The 27,954-nt window shown below is 44.9% G+C and overlaps 1 protein-coding gene across 2 annotated transcripts; it reads right to left on the minus strand.

Annotated features, from left to right (window-relative positions):
* Positions 1 to 289: 289 nt before the first annotated feature.
* Positions 290 to 27,759, minus strand: ABTB1 (ankyrin repeat and BTB domain containing 1). 2 transcript variants are annotated; one of them, XM_059856528.1, is made up of 12 exons: positions 27,600 to 27,759; positions 25,814 to 25,876; positions 24,689 to 24,744; positions 23,511 to 23,655; positions 21,456 to 21,615; positions 20,549 to 20,594; positions 19,416 to 19,532; positions 14,721 to 14,836; positions 9,340 to 9,438; positions 8,603 to 8,770; positions 5,526 to 5,726; positions 290 to 3,767 (listed from the first exon to the last, which is right to left on the minus strand). In XM_059856528.1, the coding sequence occupies exons 1-12, from the start codon at positions 27,653 to 27,655 to the stop codon at positions 3,561 to 3,563; spliced, it is 1,434 nt and encodes a 477-aa protein (XP_059712511.1). In that variant the 5' UTR covers positions 27,656 to 27,759; the 3' UTR covers positions 290 to 3,560. The 2 variants fall into 2 exon arrangements, with proteins under 2 accessions (XP_059712511.1, XP_059712512.1); XM_059856529.1 differs by having other exon boundaries at positions 25,777 to 25,876; positions 27,600 to 27,757.
* Positions 27,760 to 27,954: the final 195 nt, after the last annotated feature.

Consider the following 27,954-nt stretch of genomic DNA (forward strand, 5'->3'; position numbering starts at 1 on the left):
CAAGACAACATCACGTTCCTGACAACAACCATGGCAGTGACCAAGCCTGCGCTGTGGTGCTGCTAAAGAAAGGGAAAAATCCTTGGAGAAAGGAGAAGTAAAAAACAAGTTAGTGCTTTACTCACCTACTCTGTGAGGACTGTACACATTGCTTGGGAGCCACACAGTGCAGAGCCACTGTGGTAAGTAAGCCTGGGTAAGGGAAGATGAAGGAGCTCATTTTTGGTTTCAAAATGAAACCCATGCTGATGTTGTCAGTCAGTAACAAAGAGACCACAGCCAGAGCAGATATAGTGAAATAGACTATTTTATTGCTGCACACGTGCTTACAGATTTCTTCTTGAATATAACCTTGCTCTAGTAAATTTTACAATCTTCTTGATTCAGCAAGTGGGTAGTAGTAAATAAAAAGGACAGAGGCAACAAAACACAGAAAGGACAACTGGCAACAGAAGAAAAATCAGAAGGTTTTTATTTTATGATAAAATTATTTGCAGCAAAAATAAAGTGAATTCAAATCTAAGTTTTGTCCTGGCTCATCTTAATTAGAGAGCTTGCCTGCATGCTGACCATCTGCTTATGCATGCTTTTGGATAACCCTATTTTGCCAAAAGGGATGGGGGGGAGTTAAAGGATCCCGAGTAATTGGACAATCTGACAGGCCTCACAGATGTGACCACTAAGTGCACACAAACAGATGAGGCATTTGCCTGGAAGCCCACGTGGACTTGCACTGCTGGGGTGGCAGATCAAAAGGCCACGCTGACCTTTTCTCCCACATGTACAACTGCAGCCTCACTTGCTCCACACTTAAGGATGCAGGAATGGAATTATTCAAGAGCAGCCATATGGAAAATGCTTCCCAGCACTGCTGCTCCCCCTCTGCCTTCTTCCTGCTTTGCCCACTGCCAGTGTCCATTTGCTTTAGCAGCTGAGGCATCTGCAGAGAAAAGCATTAGCACATTCCTTGATAATCCTGCTTCTGCATCTCGCTCAGTACAAGCAGAAGGCAAAGGCCACGTCCTGTTCTCTGGTGGCTCTGTGCAAGCCTCGTGGGCTGTCACAACCACTGCTGTGGAAAGCCAACTGCTTAGATGTCAGAAGCGGAATTTCTGCTGGAGGAGGAGAAGAGATATGATAAACTAAACATCCTGCTTATGTTCAGTGTCAGCCATATACAGAGGAGAAACACAGGGGAACTGAACCAACTGAGTTAAGCTGCTGGTTTCTGTAGCAGATTTTCATGAGCCTGACACTCCACTCAGCAAGAAAACAAGGAGTTCTCCTTTCACCCTTCTTCCTCCAAAATATATGGGACTTCATCTTAAAGCTCCCTCGATAGCCCTTCACCCTCCCCAAGTTCATGGGGATATATTCATCAGTTGTGCTGGGCTCTTTGGTGGTCCTGTCAAAGACACAATGAGCTTAGAGGTGGACATGGAGGTACATTCCACAAATCACACAGGAAATGCACAGCTCCTCTCCATGTCACTGTCCCAAAGAGAAGCACACACCTGCTGCTTCCTGCTCCCATGCAGCAACACACTCCTGCAGAGGGACACATCCTCCATCCTCACCTAATATGACTGCAGGAAACAAACCACAACAACTCCTTGCACTTCTTCACAAGGGTTTTCAAACAGAATTGAAGCACATGCTGCTTGATAGCCCTGCCACCACCATCCCCTGCCCCAGACTTGATCTGCAAAAGACACCACTTAAACCCAGATGACAAGGTGCACAAGCATCTGGGATTCAATTATATCAATGAACCTCATCCCTGCTCCCCCCACCCCAGCTCTATCCACAGGTTCTGTTAAGTGCAACTCAATCCTGACGCATGATTTTGCCAAAGTCTGGCTTTCCAGGCTTTGTCCAGAGTGCCCTCCTCACAACTGAATGCAGCCTGCTTAGGGCAGGTGGTGCCCAGAGCCTGCCTGTGCACCTGCCAACAGCTTCAGTGCAGGAGAGGAGCCGGAAGCAAGGCTGCAGCTCTCACTTGCTGTGGGATATCAGTCTCTCAACTGGTGAGATTAGCAAAGAAAAACCCATCCTCTCAATACATCCACACCTGAAGCAAGTCCCTGCCAAACCCCAGATCTCCTAACCCCTTAGCCATGAGAGGCACCCCCACCATTACAGAAAACAACACCCTGAAGCTGCAGGGGATCCTTACCCAGTTCCCACATCACATTATAAAAGCACCTCTGGCACAGTATATTCAACTCTTGCCTCAGGAAGTGACCAAAATGATTGTATGAGGTGGCCACAGCAGCTCAGTGCCTGTGCATGTGCTTCACGCAATGCTTCTTCTCCCTCCCAAAGCACAGCATGGGAAAGTACACCCAGCCTGCACCCTGGAGACCCAACACACCATTCCAGAGATGGACAGCTCCAAGGGCAGCCTATCTGGCAAGGCAAGGCTATGCAGGGTTATCACCTGCTGATTAGTGCCAAGGAGAAGGAACACCATTACCCTCATTAAGAATCCAGGCAGACAACATGAGATAACGAAATACAGATTCAAAAACATTCATTAGTACAGACAGTGAATTTCCTGGAGAACAATGAAGCTACAAGGCTCAAGGCTGAGCAAAGTCAGAAGGTCATAGAGTGGGACAGCAGCCCCAGGAGAGCCCTAAAAGGCCCCTTTCCTTCTGTAAAAGATCTCCAGTGACCCCTCTTGCCAGACCCACCAGCAAGTCAGCCTTGCCCTAACACAGTGGACAAAAATAAAGGGAAAAGTGCTGTTTCCAAGAAGAAGGTGTTTCCATTCCCTCTTAAAAAGGGCTGCTCTTCCTTCTTTTGTGCATTGAAAGCTACTGCTTTCTAAGAATGGAAGGATTCTGATCTCTACTGTATTGCCAAAGATGCTTGTTTAGAAAGCAAAGCTTTTAAATTCTGAGCACTTCAAAGCAATGAAAAGCTAAGGAAGACCTGGAAATCACTTTTTTTTGTTTTTTCCATCTAAGTACTAAAATAGCAGGTGAAGACAGTGCCTTCCACATAGCCAAGTACCTCGCTGTCCCATTAGGGAAGCACTGCCCAGTTCTGCCAGTCTTACAATGCTGACAGTGACAGTGCTGACCTCCTTTCCCATACACTTATTAAGACTTTAATCCAGTTTTCTTCCTCTGTTGCTGGTAATTCAACAAATATTCTGGCATAAGCCAGTTTCAGAAGTGTGTTGTATTGAACCACAGAATAGGATGGGTTCTAACCCCAGGCACTAGGAAGTCCCAGAACAGCTCCTTCACCATTCCCAACAGCTCACAGTCTCCTCTCCACAGTATATTGTACAAAGGAGCAGCTACTAACTTAGGCTGAGCTTTGGGAGCTACTTCTGAAAGGAGAAACAAAAAAAACAAAGTAAAACCAAACACAAACCAGAAATGCAAATGTCCAGACACAAATAAATTAAAAAGAAACTATGCCTGAAGGTGGATGGGAAGGAGGACAAAGAATGGGAAGTGGGACATTCAGACTCAGACGTTCTTGCACTCTGAGCCAATGCAGTGAGGGCTGTGCAGGCTGCATATGACAGGCAAGGTTTGCACACATCAGCACTCAAGCCCTATACTGGCCAGGAGGTTTTCTAGAGCTTCAAGTTTCTGGTTGGCTTCCTCAATGGCACTGTAAGTCTGCACATTGCTGGTGATGTGGAAGCGGATGTCATCGACCAGAGGGATGGAGTCAGTCTCTTGCCGCTCCTCCACGGCCTCTGCGTTCTCCTTCACAGCAGCTGCAAACTCCTCCAACTCCACCAGCTGGACCAGAAGGACAAGAGAACCATTAGGAATACAAGAGGTAAAGAGATGCAAAGGGTTGGCATAACGGCCTCAGACACTGTTAAAGGATCCCACAGAAAAGAAAGGAAAGTGAGGGTACATGGAGACCCAAATCCTCCCGCAGACACCACCTGGAGATGCATCCTGCCATCCACCCAAAGGAGACAGTAATACTCCAACAACAAACAGTCTCAGCTGAAGGCAATCTGCACCTCCAACACTGCCCTGTAACACCCTCTAACTAAGCATCCCTGGTTCTGGAATTGGGGCACATGCACATACACTATATTCCCCCCCAAAAGGCTCCCCAGCAGGAACCAGGGGATGTTGCCAGACACCTGGGCAATGTCTTCTAGCACAGAAGCCAGTGGGTGCTTGTGCCCATTTCAGAACTGGGAGCCACAAGTTACAATTCTCCCTTGACTCAGGCCCATCACCACCAGCAAGGCAGCTGCTCTGCTCTGCACTCAACCTGACAGAATTGGGTCACCCATGAATGATTCTGCACCAGGTTCCCCAGGAATGTGTGGTGAGCTGAGGGGTGAGAGGCAGTTTCCATCTGTCTATGCTGCACGAACTGTGCCTGGGCACAGCAGGTTGCTGAGCTCTGATCTGCTACCATACTGCCAAAATCTCTCCCTGCTGCCATTAGTGCATCTCCACAGGATGCTGGCAACCACTGATGTCTGAACATCAGCTGGGGTGGCTCTGTCTGTGCCAACACCCTTAAGAAGAAACCCTGCCAATGCTGGGTTCAAGGACTCCCACTCAAGCTAGAGAATGGGGAACACACAAGCAAAGCCCTATCCTGATCATTACTTGGGAAATTCAACATCTTTTAAATCCTCTTTCAGAACCCAGAATCTGGGTACATGCGGATGTCATTCCCAAGCTATACAATGAACAAAGTAACAGAACCATTTTCTTTCTTCTGTGTTGTTTTCTCACACCAAAAATAATTTCACACCTTTCAAGCTGCAGGTGAAAATGTTACATCCCCATGTGAACTGCACAAGCCATTTATAAAGATCTGTCTCAGCATAAAAAGCCTTCATAGGTTCTAGTTTATCCTTCCATATGGCAACTTTCCCCACAAGTCCTGAGTCTAAGTTACAAGCACTCAAGATAACACTTAAATTGAGCGCCATAAAGAAAACTTCAGTGTTAAATTCATTATTTCTTGCTGTTCATCAGCAAATTATCCACTCAGCAAACCCCTACTATTTGATTTGCCATCCTGGAGGAGATTAGAAGTCACATTGATTTTTCCTAACTAGAGCATTATGCCAGAAAGAATTTCCCCCAGCAAACACTAAAAAACATTTCCGGCATAGAGCTCCCCTACTCACCCCTTTGGCTTCTCCAGCCTGCAGCTGGTGTATTCAAGCAACACCATGGCTACCTGGCACAATGCCTGAAAGTTCAGTGAAAATCACCTGCCCCTGGTACCTGCAAAGCTTGTAGGGCAGCTTTTTCACCCCACATTCCACAGGGATGTGCTAGCCAGGGACCAAAATCTGGCTTATAGTGGTGACATCAGGTACTGCCACACTCCTCCTCCTCTGTCCTAACTCACCACGTGCCTTGCTACTTAACTGCTGCTCATTTCCTGGAAGCACATGAATCCAGAGAGGACAACCATTAACTACAGACCAAAGTACAACTATTCAATCTGTCGTCTCTATGGCTCAGATACATGGGCACAGGTGGTCACTGCCATGGGGAGTGTTTCAATACCTTCTCAATGATCTTGGCCATGTACTCAGTGCACTGGTCCTCCAGTCGGGTCAGCTGGAACAGCTTTGCAATCCTCCAGATGCTGATGATGTTGTCCTCGTCGAGGATCTGCGCCAGGGTCCTGCCACAGAGGCGCTTGAGCCCGGGCAGCAGGTACATGTCAGCCACACACAGCACGTCATAGGCGTTCTCTGGAGACAGCTGCAGTGCACAGGGGAGTTACTGCCCAGTCCCCAGCATGCTGCCTGTCACTGGCAAACTAATGTGCTGTTTGGCCCATTACTGGGCAAGTGCTGACTATGGAGAGACAGGAGCCCTTGTCTTTCAGCCTGTGTCTCGCACTCAGTTTCCACAGAGGAATTTCAAGTGCAGCAGAAAATTTCTCATGCTGCAGCTAACCCCAAGGCAATGCTGAAATACCCAAGGGCACATGGCTGCTAAAAATGGTTCAGTGTGACAGTGGTGGGTAGCTTTTACCAGACATACTTCCAAGAGACAAACAGAAGAGGCTGGCAGGACAGAGAACCTTGTCCCCACATTTTTCTTCCCATTTTATACTGCTGGACTCTCATTTGGTGAAAAATATGAAGAATTCTCTTAAGAACCAGCACAACCTCCCTGGCATGGGGGGGGTACGCTCAAGGACAGAAAATTGAACTCAAAATAAACTGTAGGTGAGGCCCAGGTGAGTAAGAACATACTCTGCACGTCAAATACTAGTGGAGCTCTAACATGCATTCAGAATGGACTAAATTAACGGACCAGATGCTCAAACTTAAAACTGTTGTGAATGGTCTTTGACATTTTAAGGCTCTTGAGCAAGAGAACCACCCTCCCATTTCCCTCTTGGGTACTTGGAAGTGATCTGAGGATAAAAAAACCCTGTAGACAAAGTTGAAGACACCACCTCCAGCTTCACTCAGCCTCTTCCCCTTGGCCAGGCAAACCCTATTTTTGTCAGCCATCTGCATCACTAACCTGGAACTAGAGTCTCTCTCTGTTCCTGCTGGTGTGAACTGCAAAGAGCTCAGTTACCCACATCCATTGTAACAGTGGATCTGCAGGACACTGCATGCCCTAGCTGTGGAGGAGGCAAGGGCCCTTGCATTTACAGACAAAGCCACACTGGTCTGGATGGAGGAATAATAACTGGTGCAGTCAGGTCCACTCTCCTGATAACCAGTGAGCAGCAAACACACTGCTGTGCACATCTATATGTGTGGTTGTTCACTCTGACAACTGCAAACAACTGATTTTTTCTTCTCCCACAGCTGTCTCCACCTGTATTTGGAGAGACAGCTTCCAGCAAGTGACCCAGCTGTGTAACACCCTGCAGCAGCTGGGCAGAAGAATGCAAGATGTAGGAGAGCCATGCCACAAGGGCTATGTATGCACAGAGGGTAACAAAGCCCTTGGGATTATTAATCAAGTGCTGCTTTGCCCCTTCATAAGCTGTAGAAACCCCAGGAGCTGGAGGTGCTTGAGCCTGTAGTGTTGATGGCAGCAGCTCCCAACTGCTTCATCAAGGACAAGCCTGGTAAATGTTCCTCCAAGAACTGCCCTCGAGCCTACACAAGTATTCTGATCAGCAACTTGTCTTTGTGCCTGGAAGCCTTTATGTCCTCTGCACACACTCTTCCCCAAAACTGCAAACACTGTCACTACTGCATGGCAGAGAGACACCATAAATCCTTGGCAAAGAAAAACATGGAATCGAGAGTGCTGATACTTGGCTGGAGAAACACAAGCCAGGGAGAACACTCCATGTGTAAATGTGGAACTTGAGCTATATTCCTCTCTTCCTAACTATTTTTTTCTGGTAGTTTCTCACGACAGGTGAACTCTCTGCAGAAGCTCACATCTTGGCTGCTCGGTTTGAAACCCAAACTCTGCACCATTCTGCACATGAAACACATGAGTAGTAAGTTCCTTTTAACTCCTACACATTTTGTTGGTCTGTCCTCCTGACCCAAGCCCAGACAGAGCAGCTGAGGCACCCCCTGGAAAGGAATAGCTGCTTGGGAAACATCCTTCCTGTGAGTCATCACGAGGAGGGCAGGCAGACTGGAGAAGTGCAAAGGAACAGGGTCAGGCTCCAGTACAAGGGAACAAGATCAGGAAGATCTTCAAGCAGCTTCTTTCCCTCTCTGCCTGCCCCTTCAGCAAGGGGCTGAGGGAAGAGTGCAGGCAAGTGAAGAATCAGCTCTCTGGCATACCAGTATCAATCCTGCCCTTGCTGGCTGCCAAACACATCTCTCCTCACTGCTACCCACAGGTGAACAGATCAGCAGAAACAAGGTCACAGCTGTGTGCACTCTCTGGATGTGGCATCCAGAGCACAAACATTGTTTGGGGGAAGTGACACTGGCAGGTGCAGCAGCAGCTCCAGTCACCGCCCTGATGCCAGAATGTGTTCTGAGATCTTGCAGAGAGACCTGCTGAAAGCATTTGCCACAAAACCAAAGCAGGAAGCTAATGAAACACTGGGCTTTGCTGCATCTTCCATTAGGCTGAAAACTAAGTGGGTTAGGACTATTTTGTTACTGCCTGCAATACTGAGCACAGCAAGACACTGGTCTCACAGTGGAACCTTTGCCCACCCCAGTAATAAATTACAGAAATAATGACTTGCTACAAATGGAAAAGTAGGCTATGAGTAAAGTTATTTGCCAAGAGTAAATAAGTAGAATCTCTCGACCTATCCAGATCTCCAAATGTGTTCAATCTGCCATCTACTGGCAGATGCTTCCCTTATCTTTCCACAGAGCCCAAGAGAGAAAGCTGCAAAGCTCTGTACTTATCCTGTCAATAAACAACATGCAACCTAATTTCCAGATTTTTATTGTGGGACAAAAGACTACAGATTTGCTTTCTGAACATCATGCACATGAACTACAACCCTGCCTGGCTAACAGCATCTCCCAGTATGTGGATTCCTGAGACAAAAGTGAAATAGCAGTGTAGGTCAGTGAAATTTAAGAATATACACACAGACCCTGCTCCAGATTTAGAAAAACACTGCTGAAAGCCCCTCAGAGCTCACCAGCACTGAAGGAAGGACCAGTGGCTGGGCTCACCTCTGTATCATCACTGTAGATGTAGTAGAGGACCCGGATGAAGATGTCTTCTGAGATGTTGTGCAGAGTCACCACAGGGATGCTGGGCTGTGTCTGTAGCTCCTCACTCTCACTGAAATGATCTTCAAGAAGGGCTTTGAAATAATCACTGCGACCACAGAAAAATGCCTGGAGAGGAATGAAAAACCAAAAGACTGACATCTTGCTCACTGCACCAAATCAAAGGGCAGAACCAACCAGCTGTCAGAGCAGCTCAGAGATATTTCAGAAGTACAGACCCCATAACTTTGATTTTCCCTACATTCTGACACTGTATCTCCAATATTTTTCCAGACCTTATTCTATCCATGCCTACCCTCACAACCACAAACGGTGAACTCAAGAGATTCTAAATTAGCACGGCACTAGGGCAGGACCTTGAGTTGAGGCTGGATCTCAAAATTCATTCTTACTGCTGTTCATCTGCAGATCAAACATTCCTCTCTCCAGACATTGAACTCATAAGCCAGCAGCAGCAGATTTTGCAGCTGTGAATGCCATAGCTGAATTTATAAATTGATCTCCACACCTCTGCAAGAAAGGCAGGCTTTGCTGTGTTGTTAAATGTTTTAAATGCAGTTTTTCAGCTGAATCAATGCTGCTTCTGCAGAGTGTATCCAGCACAGAAGGAGTGGGGGACAAGCAGACTAGATTCATGGCAAAAAGGGAGGAGAAGGAAATACAGCACAAGCACATACCTTATGGCACAAGAAGTTGTAATCTTCCACACGGAAACACACGTCGGGACAGCTGTTGAAGTTGTCAGTGCTGTCAAAGGGCAACTCCCCAAAACCAACCTAGGAAGAGACAGCAGAAAACCCTTCCTTTAACATTCCTGCTTTAGACACACTCAGGGTCCCAAGTTCAGACTGCTATGTTTTCCCAGAAAGTGCCATCCCTCTATTCCCTCAGCACAGTGCAGAGCACCAGAGATGCTCTGAACACAGATTCCAGTGTCAGGAAATTAAGAACTCCACTGCTTCTAAGAGATATTCCTGGTACAAGTTACAGTTGCCTCCTTTATGCATGGCAATTTCCTGACTCTCCATACACCTTTGGAAAGTGTTTCTCTGCCATCTAACAAGGCAGATAACCAGGTGGAGATGAAGTTTACTTCATGCAGTAGGTATCATAAGCACACTGGAGCTTAGGACCAGCCTTTTACTGGGTACATGTATTAATATATAGATTACATCCATGTGTGCACCAGTTTGAAATGGTTCGGCTACAGTTATTGCCTCACTTGAATAATCCAACATTGCTAGAGCTCATTTTAGATTTTTGATTTGCAGCCAAAGATAGTGTTGTTGCAGTATTAATACTCAAGTGAATTATTTTAACAACACACCTCCACCCAATCCCACATGCCAACAATGACAGCACACACCAAAAAAAAAAAGCCAGTTTGCCTTATGTTATTTTAAAGTGACGCTTCCAAATATTTTCCCTTCCACCTTATTTTATATACAGTGTAATTCAATTGCAAAAAAAAAAAAAAAAAAAAAAAAAAAAAAAAAAAAGAAAGTTTATATCCACAGTCATGTAGCCAAGACAATCTCTGGAAACAAAAGTTTCCCCTGGTTTTAACTTTCCTGCTGTCTTTCATCCAGGAAAATTACATCCCAAGTTTGTACCCAGGAAAACCCAGGCCTGACAACAAAGATTGCACTCACGACAGCAGACTGTCCATTTCCAACCCACCTGCCTCCAACAGGGCTTCCAGCTCCACCGAGGAGCCAGATGACTCCTCCCTCCTGAGCTGAACAAAGACACAGACTGGAACACACTGGGTGGGAGCCCTCAGCCAGGCTCAGAGAGGTTTCTCACAAAACACATTGTCAGATGTGGTAAGGCACCAAGCTGGCAAAAGCTCACACCACCACTGACCATGGCAATCTGGACTCATCCACCATGCTCTTTGTCCACAGCAACACTTGGCAGCTTCTGATTCCTAATCACAGGAGAAGCCCAGTGATGAAAATCATGCACAAGGCTGTTGCAGTAATGCTGGCTCTCCATAGCACCTCTCTCCTGCAGTCCTGCTCCACTGGGCAACTCCTGTTCCAGAAGAGAGGCAGCAATTCAAGGAATGTTGCCCACCTGATCTATCACCTCTTTTTCATATAGCTGCAACACAAAGGGCAACAGCTGCAACACAAAGGGCAGCACCTCATCAAAATGAGATGCAATTGTCCCATTTGTAGATTTCCCAGGCTGCTATTTTACTGTTATCAATGTCTCATATTTCAAGGCTTTGGTCCTTGGTCCATGGTCTGGGGATCTGCAGCCTCACTCAGTGGCAGTGTGTTAAAAACACCAGTATCATGATGCAATTGCCTGCTCTGTTTGCCTTGCTGCTCTCCCTACCCTATACCCACAGCTTGCATGTCCTCTCCTACAAATTCTGACAGAAATTTGAAGGCTACAGATTTGCAGGCACATCACAGGTAAAACAAACCTAGAAACAAATTTTGACAAGAGGCCACTCTGTGGCATAGGAATTTTAATTGAGATAAATGCCACATCTCCTATAAGCATCCTTCCTTTGCTCTCCTTTCTTGGCCCAAAGGTAAATCTCTAAAATAAGTCTATCCCTCTGGAATGGATATGGAAGTTTTATTTGTCTCAGAGTTTGTCTCCTGAATTATAAATTCCTCTGGGCTCAATTTCCTGCTTCTAGCCTTGCCTGGTCCCCACTCTGCTGCTCAGGTTTACAAGGTTATTTTCAATTCCTACTACAAAAGCAGGTTCATGTCTTTGTTTCTCCTATTCAGCACCAAGTGGCTCTGCAGAATTTTCCCTTTTACTCCCCTTTCAAGGCTCTACTACTTCTACTCTCCTCCCTTGTCATGCTTGAGGAGTCTAATCTCCTTTTCAGGATCTTCCTGCAGAAAATTGGCTTATTCCTCCCACCACCCCTATTCATACAACCTCCTTCACGGGCCTCTGTCCAGGCAAAGCACAGCTGCCAAAGTCAAGTGTTCTGCCCAAGGAGCACAACACAGTCCAGCCTACCAGGTCTAAACACATTCACAATAACTCAATCACCATACAGAAATACTTTGAAAATTCTCAATCTCCACCATCACACATGGAAGACCAAGTCTTTGCTGCAGCAAATTTCCTATTAGAGCTTAAATAGAAATGTTGCTGGAGGCAAAAACATAGAAAACAAATCAGTGGCAGCAATTTGTACCTTGGCCAGATTATCTCAGCAAGAAAATTGTAAATAAATTACAACACAAAATACAGGGGTTGGTGATCTAAGAGATTAGCAGCTCACCAGATGCAAGTGGATTAGATACAAAAAAACCTAAAGTGGAAACATGTTGTAAATATTTCAGGGCATCTGCCTCTTGCCAAACAGGCAAAGCAAAGCACAAGAGTCACTGCCTTGGACAAGCACAGTACACAGATGCAGACAGACAAGATGAACCCATCTACTTGTTTCAAACTGTTCTTCCTATGCATGACGAGATCTAGTTTTACCCCCAAAGTGGCAAATAGTCTCTTTTTTGCAGCCACACCACGTGTCAATATGGATGGAAAGAACAGTATTTATTTCATGGCAAACTCTGATCCTTTAAGTCTGATTGCATCTTGGTTTGGAACATAAGATCTCAGTTAAAAGGTAACTGAAAAACAGTTACAAGGAAACCTTGGAGTCTGTAACTCAGAGGTCACCTGGCAGATATGAAGAACCAGGCAGACATGGGAAGCCACATGGTTTTTTACAGTTGCCTGGCTTTTCATGGTATTTTACTTAAATCTGTCACTGCTAAATTTTATTGCAACAAACTGAGGAAGCAGCTGTTGTGGACAGAAAAATCCTGGCCATTACTACTTTAAAACAAAACAGAGACAACAACTACACTTGTAAGAGAAGACATTGGGGAAAAAAAGCCTTTCAAGCACAAACAGGAAAGAGAAACAAGGTACCAGAATTATAAACGTGTTTGCGATTTCAAAGAATAGATAGTTCTCAGTCTAGAAAATAATAATGAGCTGTAACTGGATATCAAACATTCATTATTGTTTTAGTCATGCAAGATACCACTAACCATGAAATTGAAATGCACAAAGTTTCATACATCATCCAAGTATCAAAGACATTACATGCAAATTATTTGTTTATACTGAAACAGAAAGCTGAATCCCCATTTCATATAATATGGCATTACATGACATGCAGCAGCTCAAAAGGTTTCTTGCCAAATTCTGGAAATGCTAGCTTTTATCCAGAATACAAATACCTATTCTGTTCTGCATAGGCTAAAAAAAAATAATGTATGCTTCTCTTCAAAACACAGATGTCAGTGTGTGACTATTCACTTGTTCCTGACATTTTAGGTTACATAGTTTGTATCCTGTTCCTTGGAGGGCAGCAAACCCTGCAAGAATGAGGATGTGCAATGCCTCTGTCCCAGAACAAAGACGCCCAATTCAGAGATTTTAACAAATTGAAAACATTAGAGTAAGAGATAAATGGTAAACAAACAAAAAGGAACAAACAAAAAGCACCTAGAGAGAGAAAAATGGGAATCCTTTAGAATTTTTCAGGCTTAAACAAAGCACCCACACATGTGCAAGGCACACAAATTCCCTAGTGAGCAGGTATGCCTGCCCACGGCCTCTTCACTTGTACAGCTGTAATAACTCTAATGCTGCCTTCATTCCAATCTATGAACACAGCAAGAACACCACAGCTCACAATTCACAGCACTGTCAGATGGTTACACTATTCCAATTTCCTCCTTTCCATACAGCTCCTGTTCTACATGAAAGAATTAAGAAAGAAAGTGCTTCTAACTCTAGAAGAACAGCTTAACAGGAATATGCCATCAAGGTCTGGAAACAAGCAATCAAACAGGAAGTATTCTTTTTATTTGTGAAGTGACTTAAAATATATGTAAATCTCACTATTTTGGGATCCATAGTCCTTTTTTTTAATTCCCGGGGAAGTAATCTGAAGCTTTTTTTATAGTATCACCTCCCTTTAAAGCCTGAAAACATACAGAAAAGCATATTAAAAGTTACAAAAAAATGTACAGCTATTTGGAGGAGGCAGGTTACACAGGAAATATTTCTAAACTGGTAGTTGTAAACCTGATGGAGAAAAGACTACTACTACTACTCCCACTGTAGTGAAAAAATAGCCAGCACAAAACATGCTGGCTTATGAATGTAAGAAACCTTACCCATGTACACACACACACTCTGCACCAGGCAGGTCTATTTGGCAGGGGACAGAAAGAGAAAAGGCAATAAAACTTTGCTATATCACTCAGTCATACAAACTCTGGGCACAGCAGCCACCTATAATGAGTCCACATTATTAAATACAGTGGTTGGTATAAAAAAGGAGGACAAAAAAGGGACATATATAAGACCAAAATCAATCTGCTGATATTACAGAAAGCACCAGATGCAGAAAGAATGAAGACAACTAATAGTTATGCTGTTCTGCAAACAGGAGAGAAGGTCCACATATGTGGTCCTAACTAATAATATGACAGTATTTTAACATAGTCATCATCAACCTAGGGGCTATTTCTGAGGGACAAGACATAGTTGGGAAAAGCAGATCTATTGCCAGTCAATTAAATTCTCTTCAGAGGGACTCACATTTCTGCTGGAAATATTTTCAGGGTTTGGAAGCTTCTCTCCATTGCAGTGTGTCAGTTCCTAGCAAGCAAGCCCAGTAAGCCATCCTTCACCTATGTATCTCTTTGGGTACCAAAGCCTGCTGCTACAACATTCCTAATTCTCAAGAAGGATAGCAAAGAGAAGAGCTGGGGGGCCTCGTCCCATTGTATTCCACGGGGAAATCCCCACCAACCACACGGAAAGGCTTATATTTATCAAGATCCCTGCTGGGGGAAACATCCAAGGAGAAAGACCAGCACCAACAGCCTCATTACACAATTTCACAGCATTTCCAGGCAATAAAAGCCTTTCAGCACTCGGAGCACCAGGAAAGAAGCCAGCACCAAAGCCTATACAGCAATGATGGGACTGGACACAAGTGAGCAGATATCCCAGCCCCAGAGAGCCCAGGAGGAGGAGAAGTGCTCCCTACCCGCAGTTCAGCTGGCAGGGCGCAGTCTGCCAGGAGAGCCAGATCTTCCTGCAGCCGGCAGTTACCTGTGGGCTCAATCGTCAGCACTTTCACACAGGTCCCTGGCTTGGAAGAGACTGGAAGAAGCAAAAAAACAAGAGCAGAGATTCCTGAATTCTTCTACAAACATTCTCTCCCATTTAGATAAAAGACACACCAGGAAAACCAGTATTATTGCTGCTCAGCTTTTACTGCACAACACACACAACTCTTCTATGCACACACACCTTCAGCACCCCTCAGCCAAACTTGCTCTTTGGAACCCATGACATCAATTACAGTTTAGGACCATGGATCAGGCTGCCCTGATCCCTGCAGAAGCCACTCACACACTGCATTCCTCAACTACCCTAGAGCTGACAGTGCCACCTAAGGTAAAGCCCATGCCAGGGAGTTTTTAAAACTAATCTGCTTCCATGCCTTTCTGCTCTGTCACATGATTTCACTGGCTCCCACTTCTGCTGTGCCATCCTGACTTCACTGCAAGGAACAAAGGGATTTATTCTTGTTTAGCTGGTAAATTCAGCAGGTATGAGTCTGTCCTCTACTCTCCATCTCTAGATCCCTAAATCACAAAGACCCCAAAGTACCCAAACTCCTGCACATGCCTGACCTAAGCATCACTACCATCAAAGAGCTCAAACAGACCATTCAGATTCAGCAATTTCATTTGCCTTTTTCAGACCTAGTGTGTCTTCCCATCTTGTCTATCAGCCTACACAATAAAACAGCCCATTAAAGGGAAAGCAAAATACTTTAGTGATCATACTTTAGTGGTCTTGCTATGACCAAAGTTGTTGTGGAGCTCATAGAAGCCAACCCTAATTTCAAACAAGTGCCAGCCCAGAGGAGACCCACTATGATACGATGCCACTTTTGGCACAGCCTCTCTTGTTTTGGCTATCTTGCTCCATCACCTGAGGTTTGTTCACAGGTCAGCACGGTTTGGGGGAAGAACTGGATCATGTAAGACATTCAAGAGTACCTGGCACACAAGGAAACTTGTAAAACAAGATAGAGCACCACTGGAAAATGCAAAGTCGTGGTGAGGAAGACTTAAGACACTTTTGGGAGCCAGAGAGAGACAGAGTTAACTCCAAAGCATTCAGAAGAATTTCTGACAGGTATGATTCACCACATTAAAACCCCTCACAGGTGAATCACACCACCTTGAGACCTCATTTCTCCTGACATTTTGCACAGCATTACATGAACTCCATCAGATGACTCCACTGGGTCGTGGGCGAAACAAGACCACGATGTGCCACAAAACAAGATCTCCACCCCTCCTCCACATCACTGCTGCACCCTTCAAATATGCCACCACTGTGCCTCTCCATAGGCTGCATATCCCAGAAAGATTGCTGGAAAGGGAAAGATAATCTACCAGTACAAAATAGTCAGGTACCATGATTGCTACACACAAAGCTCACCAGCAAGGAGGCAGGCTGTCCTAATGCTACCCTCAAATAGATGACTTCCAGGGTAAATAAGCTAAGAGGAGGCCTGGCACCAACACAAACCAGACTGAGTGCATTTTCTCAAAAAGCCCGGATCACTTACACACCAGCATGAGAGAAGGAAATTTCTTAACTTTGCAATTAGAAATTCTTCATGGCAGAGACAAACATTTGTATTTCTGTAGTACTTATTGGAACAGTCACCAGGTCAGGCTCTGTAAGTGCTAATGGACTCAGTAAGTTCTAAGCCAAGGCAAAGAGCTCTTCTCTTGGGATCCACAGAGCATCTGTGAACTCTCCCAGTGAAACAAAAGAGCAGTGATTTTTCTGAGAAGCAAATCTATTCAGACACTGCATCTCAAATCCAAGGGCACAGCATTTGGCATCACTCAAAAATCTTTCCTAACAGAGACAACAAAAATCAAAGTTGTGAAATAGGAATAAGATGCTGGCTGCCAGCAAGGAGCAGGGACCATGAAAGAGGAATGGAAGAAAGACAAATGGAGGGGTTTCTGAAAAAAATAACATAAACAATGCAAGGAGCTGAAGGGAATAACCAAACTGTGGCTGAGGTTCAGATTGGGTTTCTTCCCAGTCTAGCACAGCTGGACAGCACTGAACATCACCTACCAATGTATCAGCTGCCTTGGTTTTCCTGCTCAATACTTCTTTGCAGTCTTCTGGTTAAATTGAGCCAATGTACCACAAAACAGAAGAGCCACAAATAAACCACACTAAACTCACAAAACCTTCAAAATGTTCACACTCAGATGCATCTTCTTCCCAGTGGCATAATTAGCTATAAACACAGATTCTGAATATGCAGTGTCTTTGCTACAATGGTAAGCATCTCAAACTTTGCTCTCACCCTTTTTGGCCTAAAACCTGCTGAAGTAACTGCAGAACATTTATTTTTTAATACATGCATTTTTACAGGAAGGATTATGGCTTAATCTGGACAAATTGTTTGAGCTCTTACGAACACTACAATAATTTTTCCTTTTATAGCCACAATATACACACAGGGGAAAATAGGCAAGCATTCACACCCAAATATATCTCAGGTGCAACAGAAGGCACTGGGTCATCCCCCTTCCTGTACTACTGTCTGTGCATGCCAAGATAGTAAGTGCTTTTGAAATACTGATTAACTCTAGATAATGAGATTGCAGACACTGCAGTTATCCAGTGGAGCAGCAGAGGCTTGAGTTCATCTTGTTTTCTTGTTTCAACTTCATAATACAGATGCAATACATGACCCTGCTCTGCAAACCTGAATCAGATGTCTGTTCCACAGCCTACACTTGGATCAGGTTCCTAAAACACTCAAAGAAACAGACATGTTTTGTCAAGTGCCAGACATGATGTGATCTAAGACCTTTCCAATTTTTTAACTTCTATAAATCTTACATGTATGCCTTTCTGCAGAATAAAGTTTTCCTGGCTCCACATGAGATTTAAGAAACAAACTTTTAACAGTTGCTCTATTTGCTTGAATCCAACCTGTCATAAATAAAAATCAACTAGAACTTCCATCAATATTTTAAACCACCCATTGATAGTCTTCTGTCAGGCCTCAAAATTGAAAAACTGGTCCCTCCCCAAAGAAAATAGAAGTTAAATTATTTGTCCACTGTCACTGTATTTCCAAGAGGTGCCTTTATCTAAACTTCCAACTAACCTGAAACTTTACTTCATTATTTTCCATCTGAAAACCCACCAAGAAATCAGCTTTTTTGCAGTTCACAGATTTAAGCACCTTCTTTTCCTTCCACAATTTAATATGGGGTGTTAACTAAATTAATTAAGATGGAATGTCTCAGCTAGACCCTGGGAGAAAAAGATAAAAATTAAAAAACAGATTGATGGCATCTTACTGAATTACACTGATATCAAAAGATGACACAAAATAATTTTGTTACCTGATTTCTGAGTAGCTTTTATTTTATATTCATTCACCATTCCCCTTTTCTGCCACTTATTTAATACAAACTGATACCTTACAGTTTTTGTAGATACCAAGAAATGCATTTCTAATCTCTTTAGGTCCATGTTTACATTTCTGTTAACACAGCAGAAGTAAGACTGTGACACAGCTTCGATAAGGAGTTGCACCCTGGTCTACATGGGAACAGCTGTAGCATGGTAATCTTCTACCCCACCACCACCAAACAACTGCACATGTGTAAAGGGAGACCTGCACATGGTAATATCTTCCATGTGATTTGCAGATGAGGAATTTCTTGAGCCAGAAGTATTCTATCAATTACGTCCTGCAACTTCAGGAGGCTGAATAATCACAATTTGTATTCAAAAGGAAAAGGTGGAACAGCTACACCCCTGCCTCTTAGGTCAGGGAAGAAGATGCTTTTGCCTCTAAACTATAGACTGGAGTCTCTTCTCAGAAAAAAATTAACTTGATTAAAGTAAAGAAGTTAACTCAGAGCACAGAATGAGAATCAACAGCTTTCAGCCTGAAGGTTTTGTTATCCGGTAATTTTTTTCTGCTTCGTGACTAACGGCACTTGTGCTGCTCTGATTGCTCTTCACGTGTGCATGAGCTTGAGCTAACGAGATGAATGATAAACTCCAACTGCTGGTCTTCATGAAATAAGCTTTGGAAAACAAAAAGTCCTTAAAGAGAGGATTGTTTCATTTAAGGTTTGGCACATCCATGTGTTACTAATATACACATGCTTTCAGAAATACTTATTTGCTTTTAAAAAAGAGTTCTATCTCCCTCTGCACCCTTTTTGGGCCAATTATCAAATATTTTACCTTGGTTAGGAGTCAGATAAATGTAGAAAAATACCTCTAACTGTATATATTTTATCTTTCTGGGGATTTAAATAAGCTCCATGTTGGAAGGCACTTCCCAATATATACTCCACCATGCTCAGCTGAATGTCTGGCAGCCATGGCAAAGTCCTGCTGCCATGGCTGCTCTACTATAAAGAAAGCATTCAATATAAATTATAAACATGCATGTGTCAGAAACTACTACAGCTACCCTACAGAAAGGCCATGACTGAAAACTGTCATGCAAACATGGAAATTCCACAACGTGGAAATTCCACAACAGAATCATTTTCCAGAAGCCCCAAGAACACCATGAAACATCCACCATCACACTTTCCTGTTTCTCCCTGGAAGGGCACACAGGCACAGCAGAGACAACAGCAAGTCAAATGCTTACCAAATTCATAGACTTTTTTACATTTGGTCTCCAAATCATCAATGAGGTCCTGCAGCCGACACTGCTTGGCCAACCTCTTGCAATCACTGACATATTCTACATCAATATCCAGACGACCTGTCAAGAAGAAATGCAGTCAGCTCACTTAATCCACAGGATTTAGGTGTAAAAATGGCAAAAATAAGGATGAAAGACTTAATAGCACAGAAATTTAGTAATTAGATACACTGCCTCACTTTTCAGCATCCACTTACAACTCAGCCCCAGAAGCTAAGACTTGGTATTCCACCACCACCCACCACTCAAATCAATAACAGTTTGGCATTTAACTCACATTTCCACTCTCCAGGGTTTACCCTAATAGCTTCATTCAAGAGTCCAAAGACCAAACAGGCTATACAAAACATGTCTAATTCCCTCAGAAAATCAAAAAAGAGCAACACAAGAGCAGCAGGCATGACTGCCACCATTGAATATCTGGCTTTGGGTAAGAACAGACTTTAGGTTCACAAGTTTTTTTTCTTCCCAGATCTTTTACAATCACTGAAAATGTGGCAAGGGGACATTTCTGAACACACTGTATTGGAAAAGAAGAGCCTTGAAGACAATGTTAATTTCTGGCACCACCTCCTGGCCTGAGATAGTTCAGCATTTAGCATGCCTACAATACAACGCTGGGTATTTTCATAGAAGGTTTAGGATCAACTTCTGATCAAAAAAATACTAGAAAGTAGTCAAAACATTCAGCACACACTGCTCAGGTCTGCCAAACTGAAAATGTCCTATATGGGAAACTTGCTTTTCACCACCTTACGAGGCTGTTACACCAGATGACAGATTTTCCTTCCTTGAGTCAAAAACACAGTCTCCAAATCCATCCAACCAATCAACCTAAACTGATTTTGGTTTAAATTGACCGTATAATTACTGGCAGGCCAACAACTGGCAACAGGTACAAACATCTTGGAAGAACTGGTGATAGCTCACATTCTCCCTTTCTGCCAGCAGAGAGGATTTGTTGGCAACTCAAGCACCCAAACACTGCTGAGTGCAAGGCTGTGCCTGTCAGTGCAGAGGCACAGACAGCTGCCCACCAGCCATGTAAACAAACACCAGAGGGCAAGGTCATTTACCTGTGTATAGATACTGCAGAAGAGCTCCAAAGGCTGCTGGGTTAATCTAAAATAAAACAAGAGAATGTTACATTTGGAATCACCATGAATTTAACAGTAAGTTAGAAACATGATCCTTTAAGTAAGAACTCACACATGGTGATTTCCTTGCTCCTCACATAACTAATGCTGCCACTCCACTTGGTTTACACAGCTCCTTACTGTTTCAACTGATACTAATCCCCCAGGTACCTCAGGGGACAGGACCTGACTAATGGAGGAGCTCAAAAGACACAGTTGTAATACAGGCTCTGCAAAATCCAGGTTTTTACTGATCATAAACATTTCCACATCTTCCTAATTCCAAAGGAAAGATGTTCTTGTACAAAGAGAGAGGAGACCAGTGTTCTGAGAAACTGGAATTATGTTTGTCACAAGAGGATTTGCACTGCCAGAGTCAAGTTACAGAAGTGTATGCCAGAGTATTGGTGGTTAATGGATGGAATGCACTTATGGCTTATTTAGTTCTTGCTGGAAAGGCAACAAAAGGGACTCAATTAGTACCAATTATGGAGGTGATGTCTTCACCACAGACCACCTGTCCACCAGGAATTAGACAGACTCATCCCAGAGAGGGGATGTGATGCAGCTGGCAGATGGTAACAGCTACATGCTATTGCAATTAATTAGGATATGTTTGAGTCCATGACAGAGGGAACAAAGGCAAGGTATGCAATCTACAGCTTTTTGTTAGCTGAAAAAGATGCAATTTTACTGCATAAAGTGCCTCCACAAGCCCTTCTCCTCAACTAGGGTCATTCTGAGCCCCAGGAGCTATTCACTGTGGAAGTTAACCCTCAAACTCACTTTCCTCACCCAGCTGGAACAGCAAAAGAAAGGAAAGAGCTGGTAGCACAGCCTTGCTCACCAGTGGGTGCTTCAACACTATCATGTTTTTCCCCTTCCATTTGGTCTCAAACATCTCTGCAAAGTAGGCGCTGCGGGCGCTGAGGATGCAGCGGTGGGCACAGAAGGATTTGCCATGGACGATGAAAACAATGTCACTCTGGTAACCCTGCTCCAGCAATCTGTGAGGAACAGAGACAAGGGAAACTCCTTGCAGGATGAAAAAGGAAAGAATGGAGTAATGCTAGTGGGGAACATGGTACAATTAGGTCTAAATAAACAAATACCCGCGGGCATTGCAGTCTCTCCCTGCCCAGCAGGAAGGCCAGCACAGGGGCTGGTGCTTCACATACTGGAGTGGAATGTCTCACTCCCTTCCATAACTCAAAGAAGTTTTGTTAGGGCAACAGGGAGGCTGCAGAATGAAATCCTCCTGTCTTAGGTGAACACCTGAACACAAGATTTTAAAGTGGAACCAGTTGCTGCCAAGTGCATCTTCAAAAGTTAATACTGCTTTTAAGTTGTCAGATGTCAAAAAAAAAACCCCTGCAAAATGACACACTTTCAAAAAGAACTACTCAGCTACAAAGATGCAACTTTCCTGCTCTCTGGGCACTGTCAGTGTGCGTGCTTTAACCATGTAACTAATAGAAGACTTAATGTCCCCACCCTCAGAAGAAGGAAGGATGTGACAGGCATGAAACACAGGCAATTACCACATCAGAGCTGAAGCCTTGTTTATGCCTGCATGCCCATACCTTCATTCTTCAAAAGGAAAAAAACAAAACTGCCAGTTTTAGAGTTTACAGCAACCATCACCAGTGTTTGTGTTCCTAATGCCCATCACTCCTTCCATATACATCCTCACAAACATCCTCAAGAGGTCAAATCAGGTGGACAAGAAGCATCATACTCCTTCTAGAGAGCTGGAGTGGTGCACAGAAAGGTGTGGAGTCACATGCAGAGATGTTGTCAGAGTCTTGAATGCCAATCTCAATCTCCTGCCCCTAGCACACCCTTCCTTCTAAGAGACTTGCCCCAAACCAAACAGAAGCATTAGGTTTTTACTTTTTTCCCCCCAACTGTTGCCCTTTGTTTCAATTTTAACACAAGGTCTATTTGAATGACAAGCAGAAACCAGCACATTTTAGCTTTCATGTATGCTCAACTCTGCACATCTGAGCCACAGTCGCCAGGGCAGTAATAAATCACTCTGCAAAATTCTACTTCCCTGGAACACAGAATCTGATTTTACTCAGATAAATGAGTTTCCTTCCTCCCCTTGTTTCCTACAGCTTCAGAAATTAGGACACTGTAGTACTGGGAAGATTGTAAGATTTTTCTAGGACTTATTAACACTCCAGTGTCAAAAAAAAATAACCCCACAAAGTTAACATTTGTAAGTTAGTCCAGTGGGAAATAAAAAGGAAAAAAAAACCCAACCAGCAAGTCTGTAATAACATCAGAGTTACCAAGGTAGAGAAACAGCAAGGAGAAAAGCTTGAAACTATTCCTCTACTCCTGAGCAAGTTAGCCTGCCACTCAAGCTCTAGTACAATGTGGGACAGGCAATTTTCAGGAGTATCTTAACAAATTTTAATAACCAAAAAGAAAGAACTGGACAATGTCACTGTCAATCAGTTTGAGGCTTCTTAAAGTGCTCTGTTTCACAAATGAGAAACATTTCATCAGTGTTGAAAATTTCAGCTTGCAAACTATAGTACCTTCAGGCCTAAAACTTTAATTTCAGTTGACATACTATCCTAAATTGTTGATGTGGTTTTAGTGATCAGATTTTGGTTTGACAGTCAAGGATGACATCTTAGAGCTTCTGCATTATAAAGACCAGCTTCCTGTTGACTTGAGTGTGTACCCAATTCACTGGAGGCTATGCACACACACACCTGGAGACCATCCCTTAGGGCACAGAGGAACACCCCTTAGGAAGCTCTTCATGCCCAGGAATGAGAGAGAGTACTGACCAGCTGCCTTTCAAAGCTGCCCTGAACAGAGGGCTGGAACATGCAGAAGAGCTCAGGCAGGCTGAAGGCTGCTCTGCCCATGCCCATGCCCTTACCTCTGCAGGAACACATCATAGTAGTCCCTCCTCATGCACTTGGCTGTGATCTGCTTGTACTCCTTCAGCAGGCGGCGGATGGCGTCACTCAGAGCTCCGTACAAACAGCGCTCCCCATCAAAAGTGTTCGCCTCACACTTTGCTCCTGTGAAACAGCCACAGGCCAGCAGGCACAGTTAGATCCTTCTCCAGTATCCTCAAATGGTCACCAAACAAGCATGATTTCTATCCGCTGACATGTTTCACTGTGGTCCCCTCTACTGATGAGCATATTGACAAAAGCTCAGCTTCCCTCACGTGTGTACAATCTAAAGCTGCTCTTCCACAGACAAATCTCCTTCTGAGAAAGTCATGACTTGTTTAAACTGACCTGTGTAAAAAGCCTCTCAGCAGGGCTCCAGCAGTCTTCTGGGAAGACAAATCTCACTGAACAAAGAGTGCAATAATTTCTTGGACTGTTAAGAACTCCTCCTAGAAAGTATTTCTGCTTTGTACAACTGCTTCAGGTTAGAACCTGCTAGGAATTTTGGAGGGCATTTGCATTTTTCTATTTAGAATTACACAAGTGGTTGATTAAGATGCTGGGAATGAAGTAGAAAACTAAACCTTTTGAGATATGACTCTGCACTCTGGTTCCTCTGGCAAAACACTACCAGTGCCTAGAGGAATCTGGGTGCTGAGAACCAAATGGGCAGACACATGGCCTGAAGAATTGGTCTTGCTTTGTTTGAGATTAGCAAAATCCCTTTTAAGTCCTGCTTACAAAGCCAGGCTATCAGTAGAGTACAAGAAAGTTTTACACAGACAATCCTTCCTATGAAGTACAACTCTTAGATCAGCATATTCCCAACACACTGCACCCTCACAAAACATCAGCTGTGATTTCAGAAAGTCATGCTGCCTTGAGCCAGCACAGACAGCCTCCCTTTCTGTGCATTTTCAAGATTTCAAGCAAATCAAGAATTTTTAAGCGATTTCAAGAAGCAAATTCCAGCAGCAAATGGCCTGCAAAAGAGACCATGAAGCTGTGTGCAGGGCTCCCTCTGTAGCCTGAGATCACTGATCAGATGGTTGGCTGTAACAGAAGAAGTTTCCACAAGGGACAACTAGAAGGATATACAATTCCAACAGAGCAGAGGAAGACATTGCACCCATATCAGGAGGACACTTTTGCTCACCATTGGCTAGAAGATAACGTACAAGCTCCTCATGTCCACACAGACAGGCGTAATACCTGACAATAACGAGAGAAAGAAAATTAGAGATGCAGTAGGAAGCAAAATTCAGTGTTTTGGCACATCACCACACACAGATCACAGCACAGAGCATCCCTGAGAAGCTTGGGAGACGACTCCTGACAGGAGTGTGGAATCGCTACCAAACAGCACAGAAGCCTGATCCCAGCAACAGACTAAGCAGGATCTGTTCCCAGCAATCCCAGGCACTGCAAGGAGATCTCAAGCCCCAGTTTGGGTTCAGCATCTTCTGTTGCACCACCAGCTGCCAAATCCATCCGCATTTTAATGGAGATCATTTCATGGGCACTCAGCAGTCCACTGAATTCTCCAAAACACTCCTTGCTCCTTCTGTTGTCAGCCTGACTGCTGCACGCTGCCAAGGAGGGAACAGCACCCACACTGGGTGTACAGCAAATCCACCCCCTGAAGTTCAATTAGTTTTGTTTTCTTTCACAGTCTAAGCCTTTCATGATTCTCTTTCACAAGGATCTCAAATTATCCTGCAAATTAGGAGAATCCTGTAAAATGCATTGCAGCAGCCAAATGTTAGTCTGCCTTTACTTTGGGAAGTTATTTTGTACTCTAAATATAATGCTGATGTCTAAATGTCCTTAGGAATTGTGGGGAGGTAACAAGCTCACAGCACATCCCTCAGCACCTCCAGGGGGGTTCCTCATTACCTACTGCCAGACAGACTGTGACCCCACAGTCACCTGGCATTTTACCAGGCCAAGCTTCCACCTGAAAAGACATGCTAGAATGCCACAGACTTTGGTGAGGGAAAAGCCTCATCCAGCCAAGAGCAGAGTGCTTAATCCAGGTAATTTGGCCACAAAACCCCACGTGTCAGCATCACTACAGCAAGCCCCAGACAAATTGGGAGACAAAGACACATTTAGCACAGCACCCACAGGGAAGAGAAGCAGAACTACATAGCCAAAGCTCCAAAAAAGCAGAACCTGAGACATTTTGTAACAGTGCTCATGGCTGCTGATGCAGAGAGAGTAAAGGAGCTCTGAAGGCCCTACCCCCCGCCCAGCCAGTGCTCCAGGCTGCAGCACTCACAGGGGTGTACTGTCCCACTTATCACGGACATTAATTTCCACATCTCGCTGTTCAAGAAGGTATCTGGAAGAAAAGGGAGAGAGCAAAGTTACAACTTCATGCAGCTACTCAGTCTCATTCTCCTCTCTCAGAAGATGTAACTTCAAGTTCATAGAGTAACTTCCAAAGGTATGACTGGATCTTACAATGGAGTTGGGGAACTGTCAGCTGCGGCTGAAGGGGCATCAGCCAAATCTTCAACCCAAAGAATGGTGTTCTACAGCATGGTCTGGGAGCTCCTTTCAATTTTAAGTGGTGGACATGGGGAAAGAGGGTAATCAGATGCATTTCGTACAGGGCAGCAAGCTCAAAAGAAGCCTGAGTACTTCTGCAGTACCTTCACATTCCCCAGCAACACTTCCAGCCTGGATGCTTACAAATAAGTGGCCAATTTTATGAAACCAAGGCTGGACTCCCCTCCTGCTCATGGTTTTTCCTGACAAAAGCAACATCAGTGTCACTCCAGACTGCTCTTAAATCCTGCCACTTCCTTGTCCTGCATGTTTAGGCTGGATACAATGCTGCCAACACTCCCTCTTTGACACCTCTAGAAACCAGGCTTTGCCTTGCAGAACAAATCTCCTGCACAGCCTTGCTCTTGTTAGAGCCTGTACTGCAACAACCACATATAAAAGTCCCTCTCAGCCTTCACAAAGACCCTCGAGTTTTGGTTTTTTATCACCCACCACATGAGTCCTCTCTTTCACTCCCTTCACCTTTGTCATCTCAAACTTCAGGTTCCTCTGAACACATTCAACACACCAAGCAACTCAGTTCCTTTCTGCTCAGTCCCATGTGGTCAATTTGTCTCCCTGCTCTGACAGCACTCTCAGACTCTCATTTCTCCACCACTACTTCTATACAAGTCATCTTAAACCTCTGTAAGACCATCTCTCAGACCCTTCTGCAGTAAACCTGCAATTTATTGCTTCCAATGATTAATCTAACACAATCACAACAGATAACAATGTTCTCCAAACCTTATCTATCTGCACACTTACCCTTCACTAGCAAGCACCTTGAAACAGAGGTTACTTTGATTATCTGGCATATCACACATTAAGAGATGGAAGAATTGAGTAGGATAAAGAGGCAAAGAACAGTTTTAGATTCAAACCATAAGATGCAGGGAAAAAGCTTGTTGTAAACGCTGAACCTTGTATTCACCCTGCAGACAACAAACCCATCTGCCTCCTGATCCGAAATCACAGCAGTTAAGCTGTGCTGCTTTGAGATGAGCAAGGAAACTTGACCTAAAATTTCAGTATCCCCACATTTCTCAGACATACTCCCGCAGCCTACAGCACAAGGTGTCTAAACATTTCCATGATGATTGCATCTCAGGGATCCAGCTTCCTACCAACGCAAATACCATTTCCAACGGTAAAGAAGAGCAGCTGGAGAGGAGCCTTGTGCAAGGACATTTGCCACAGGCAGCATCCACACCCACGAGCACGCAGTGACCGTCTGACACTCAGACACCTGCCGGAACCGGGCACACCTCGCCCGAACCTAAGCACCGCGGGAAAGCCGCGCTGCACACCCAGCTCCTCGGGGTGCAAACAAGCGGCATTTCTGTGGGAGAAACAAACTGTGATAGCCGCCCTGGGGAGGCCTGGGACGAGCTTCAGGCGAACACGTCCCAGCGAGGCCGGGCCGCCCCGACAGGCCCAGCCCCGCTCGCCCGGTGACCAGGGCGGTTAAAGCAACGGCGGGTGCGAGGGACCCGCTCCCCGGCCCGGCTCACCGCACGCGGCTCACGTCGCCCTTCTTGCAGCTGGTGAACAAGTCGCTGGTGTCCATGGCCAGGCCAGGCCGCGGGGCGGCGGCGCCGCATTGACGCGGAGAGCGGAGGAGCGGCCGCGGGGCCGGGCCGGGCCGAGGGGCAGCAGCGGCGGGGCGGGCACGGCGGGCACTGTAAACACGGCAGCGGCACCGCCCGCCCGGCCCAGCACCGCCCCTCCCGCAGCGCCCCCTGTGGCCCGGAGGAACAACTGCCGGCCGCGCTGCGTGCGGACACGCGGGCCTGAGCTCGCGAAAAGGGAACCGGCCCTGAACAAACCGGGGGAACCGGGGCTCGCGGAAAGGGAACCGGCCCTGAA

The sequence above is a fragment of the Haemorhous mexicanus genome, chromosome 11, assembly GCF_027477595.1.
Source record: "Haemorhous mexicanus isolate bHaeMex1 chromosome 11, bHaeMex1.pri, whole genome shotgun sequence".
NCBI classification, from domain to species: domain Eukaryota; kingdom Metazoa; phylum Chordata; class Aves; order Passeriformes; family Fringillidae; genus Haemorhous; species Haemorhous mexicanus.

Excerpts from the sequence above, each read along its gene's own strand:
- ABTB1 (XM_059856528.1), bottom strand. The coding sequence starts at position 27,655 with ATGGACACCAGCGACTTGTTCACCAGCTGCAAGAAGGGCGACGTGAGC. Across the intron at positions 19,533-20,548 it reads TCTGCAGTATCTATACACAG|GTCGTCTGGATATTGATGTA; the intron begins GTAAATGACCTT and ends TCTTCTTGACAG. Across the intron at positions 14,837-19,415 it reads TAAAAAAGTCTATGAATTTG|TCTCTTCCAAGCCAGGGACC; the intron begins GTAAGCATTTGA and ends TGCTTCTTCCAG.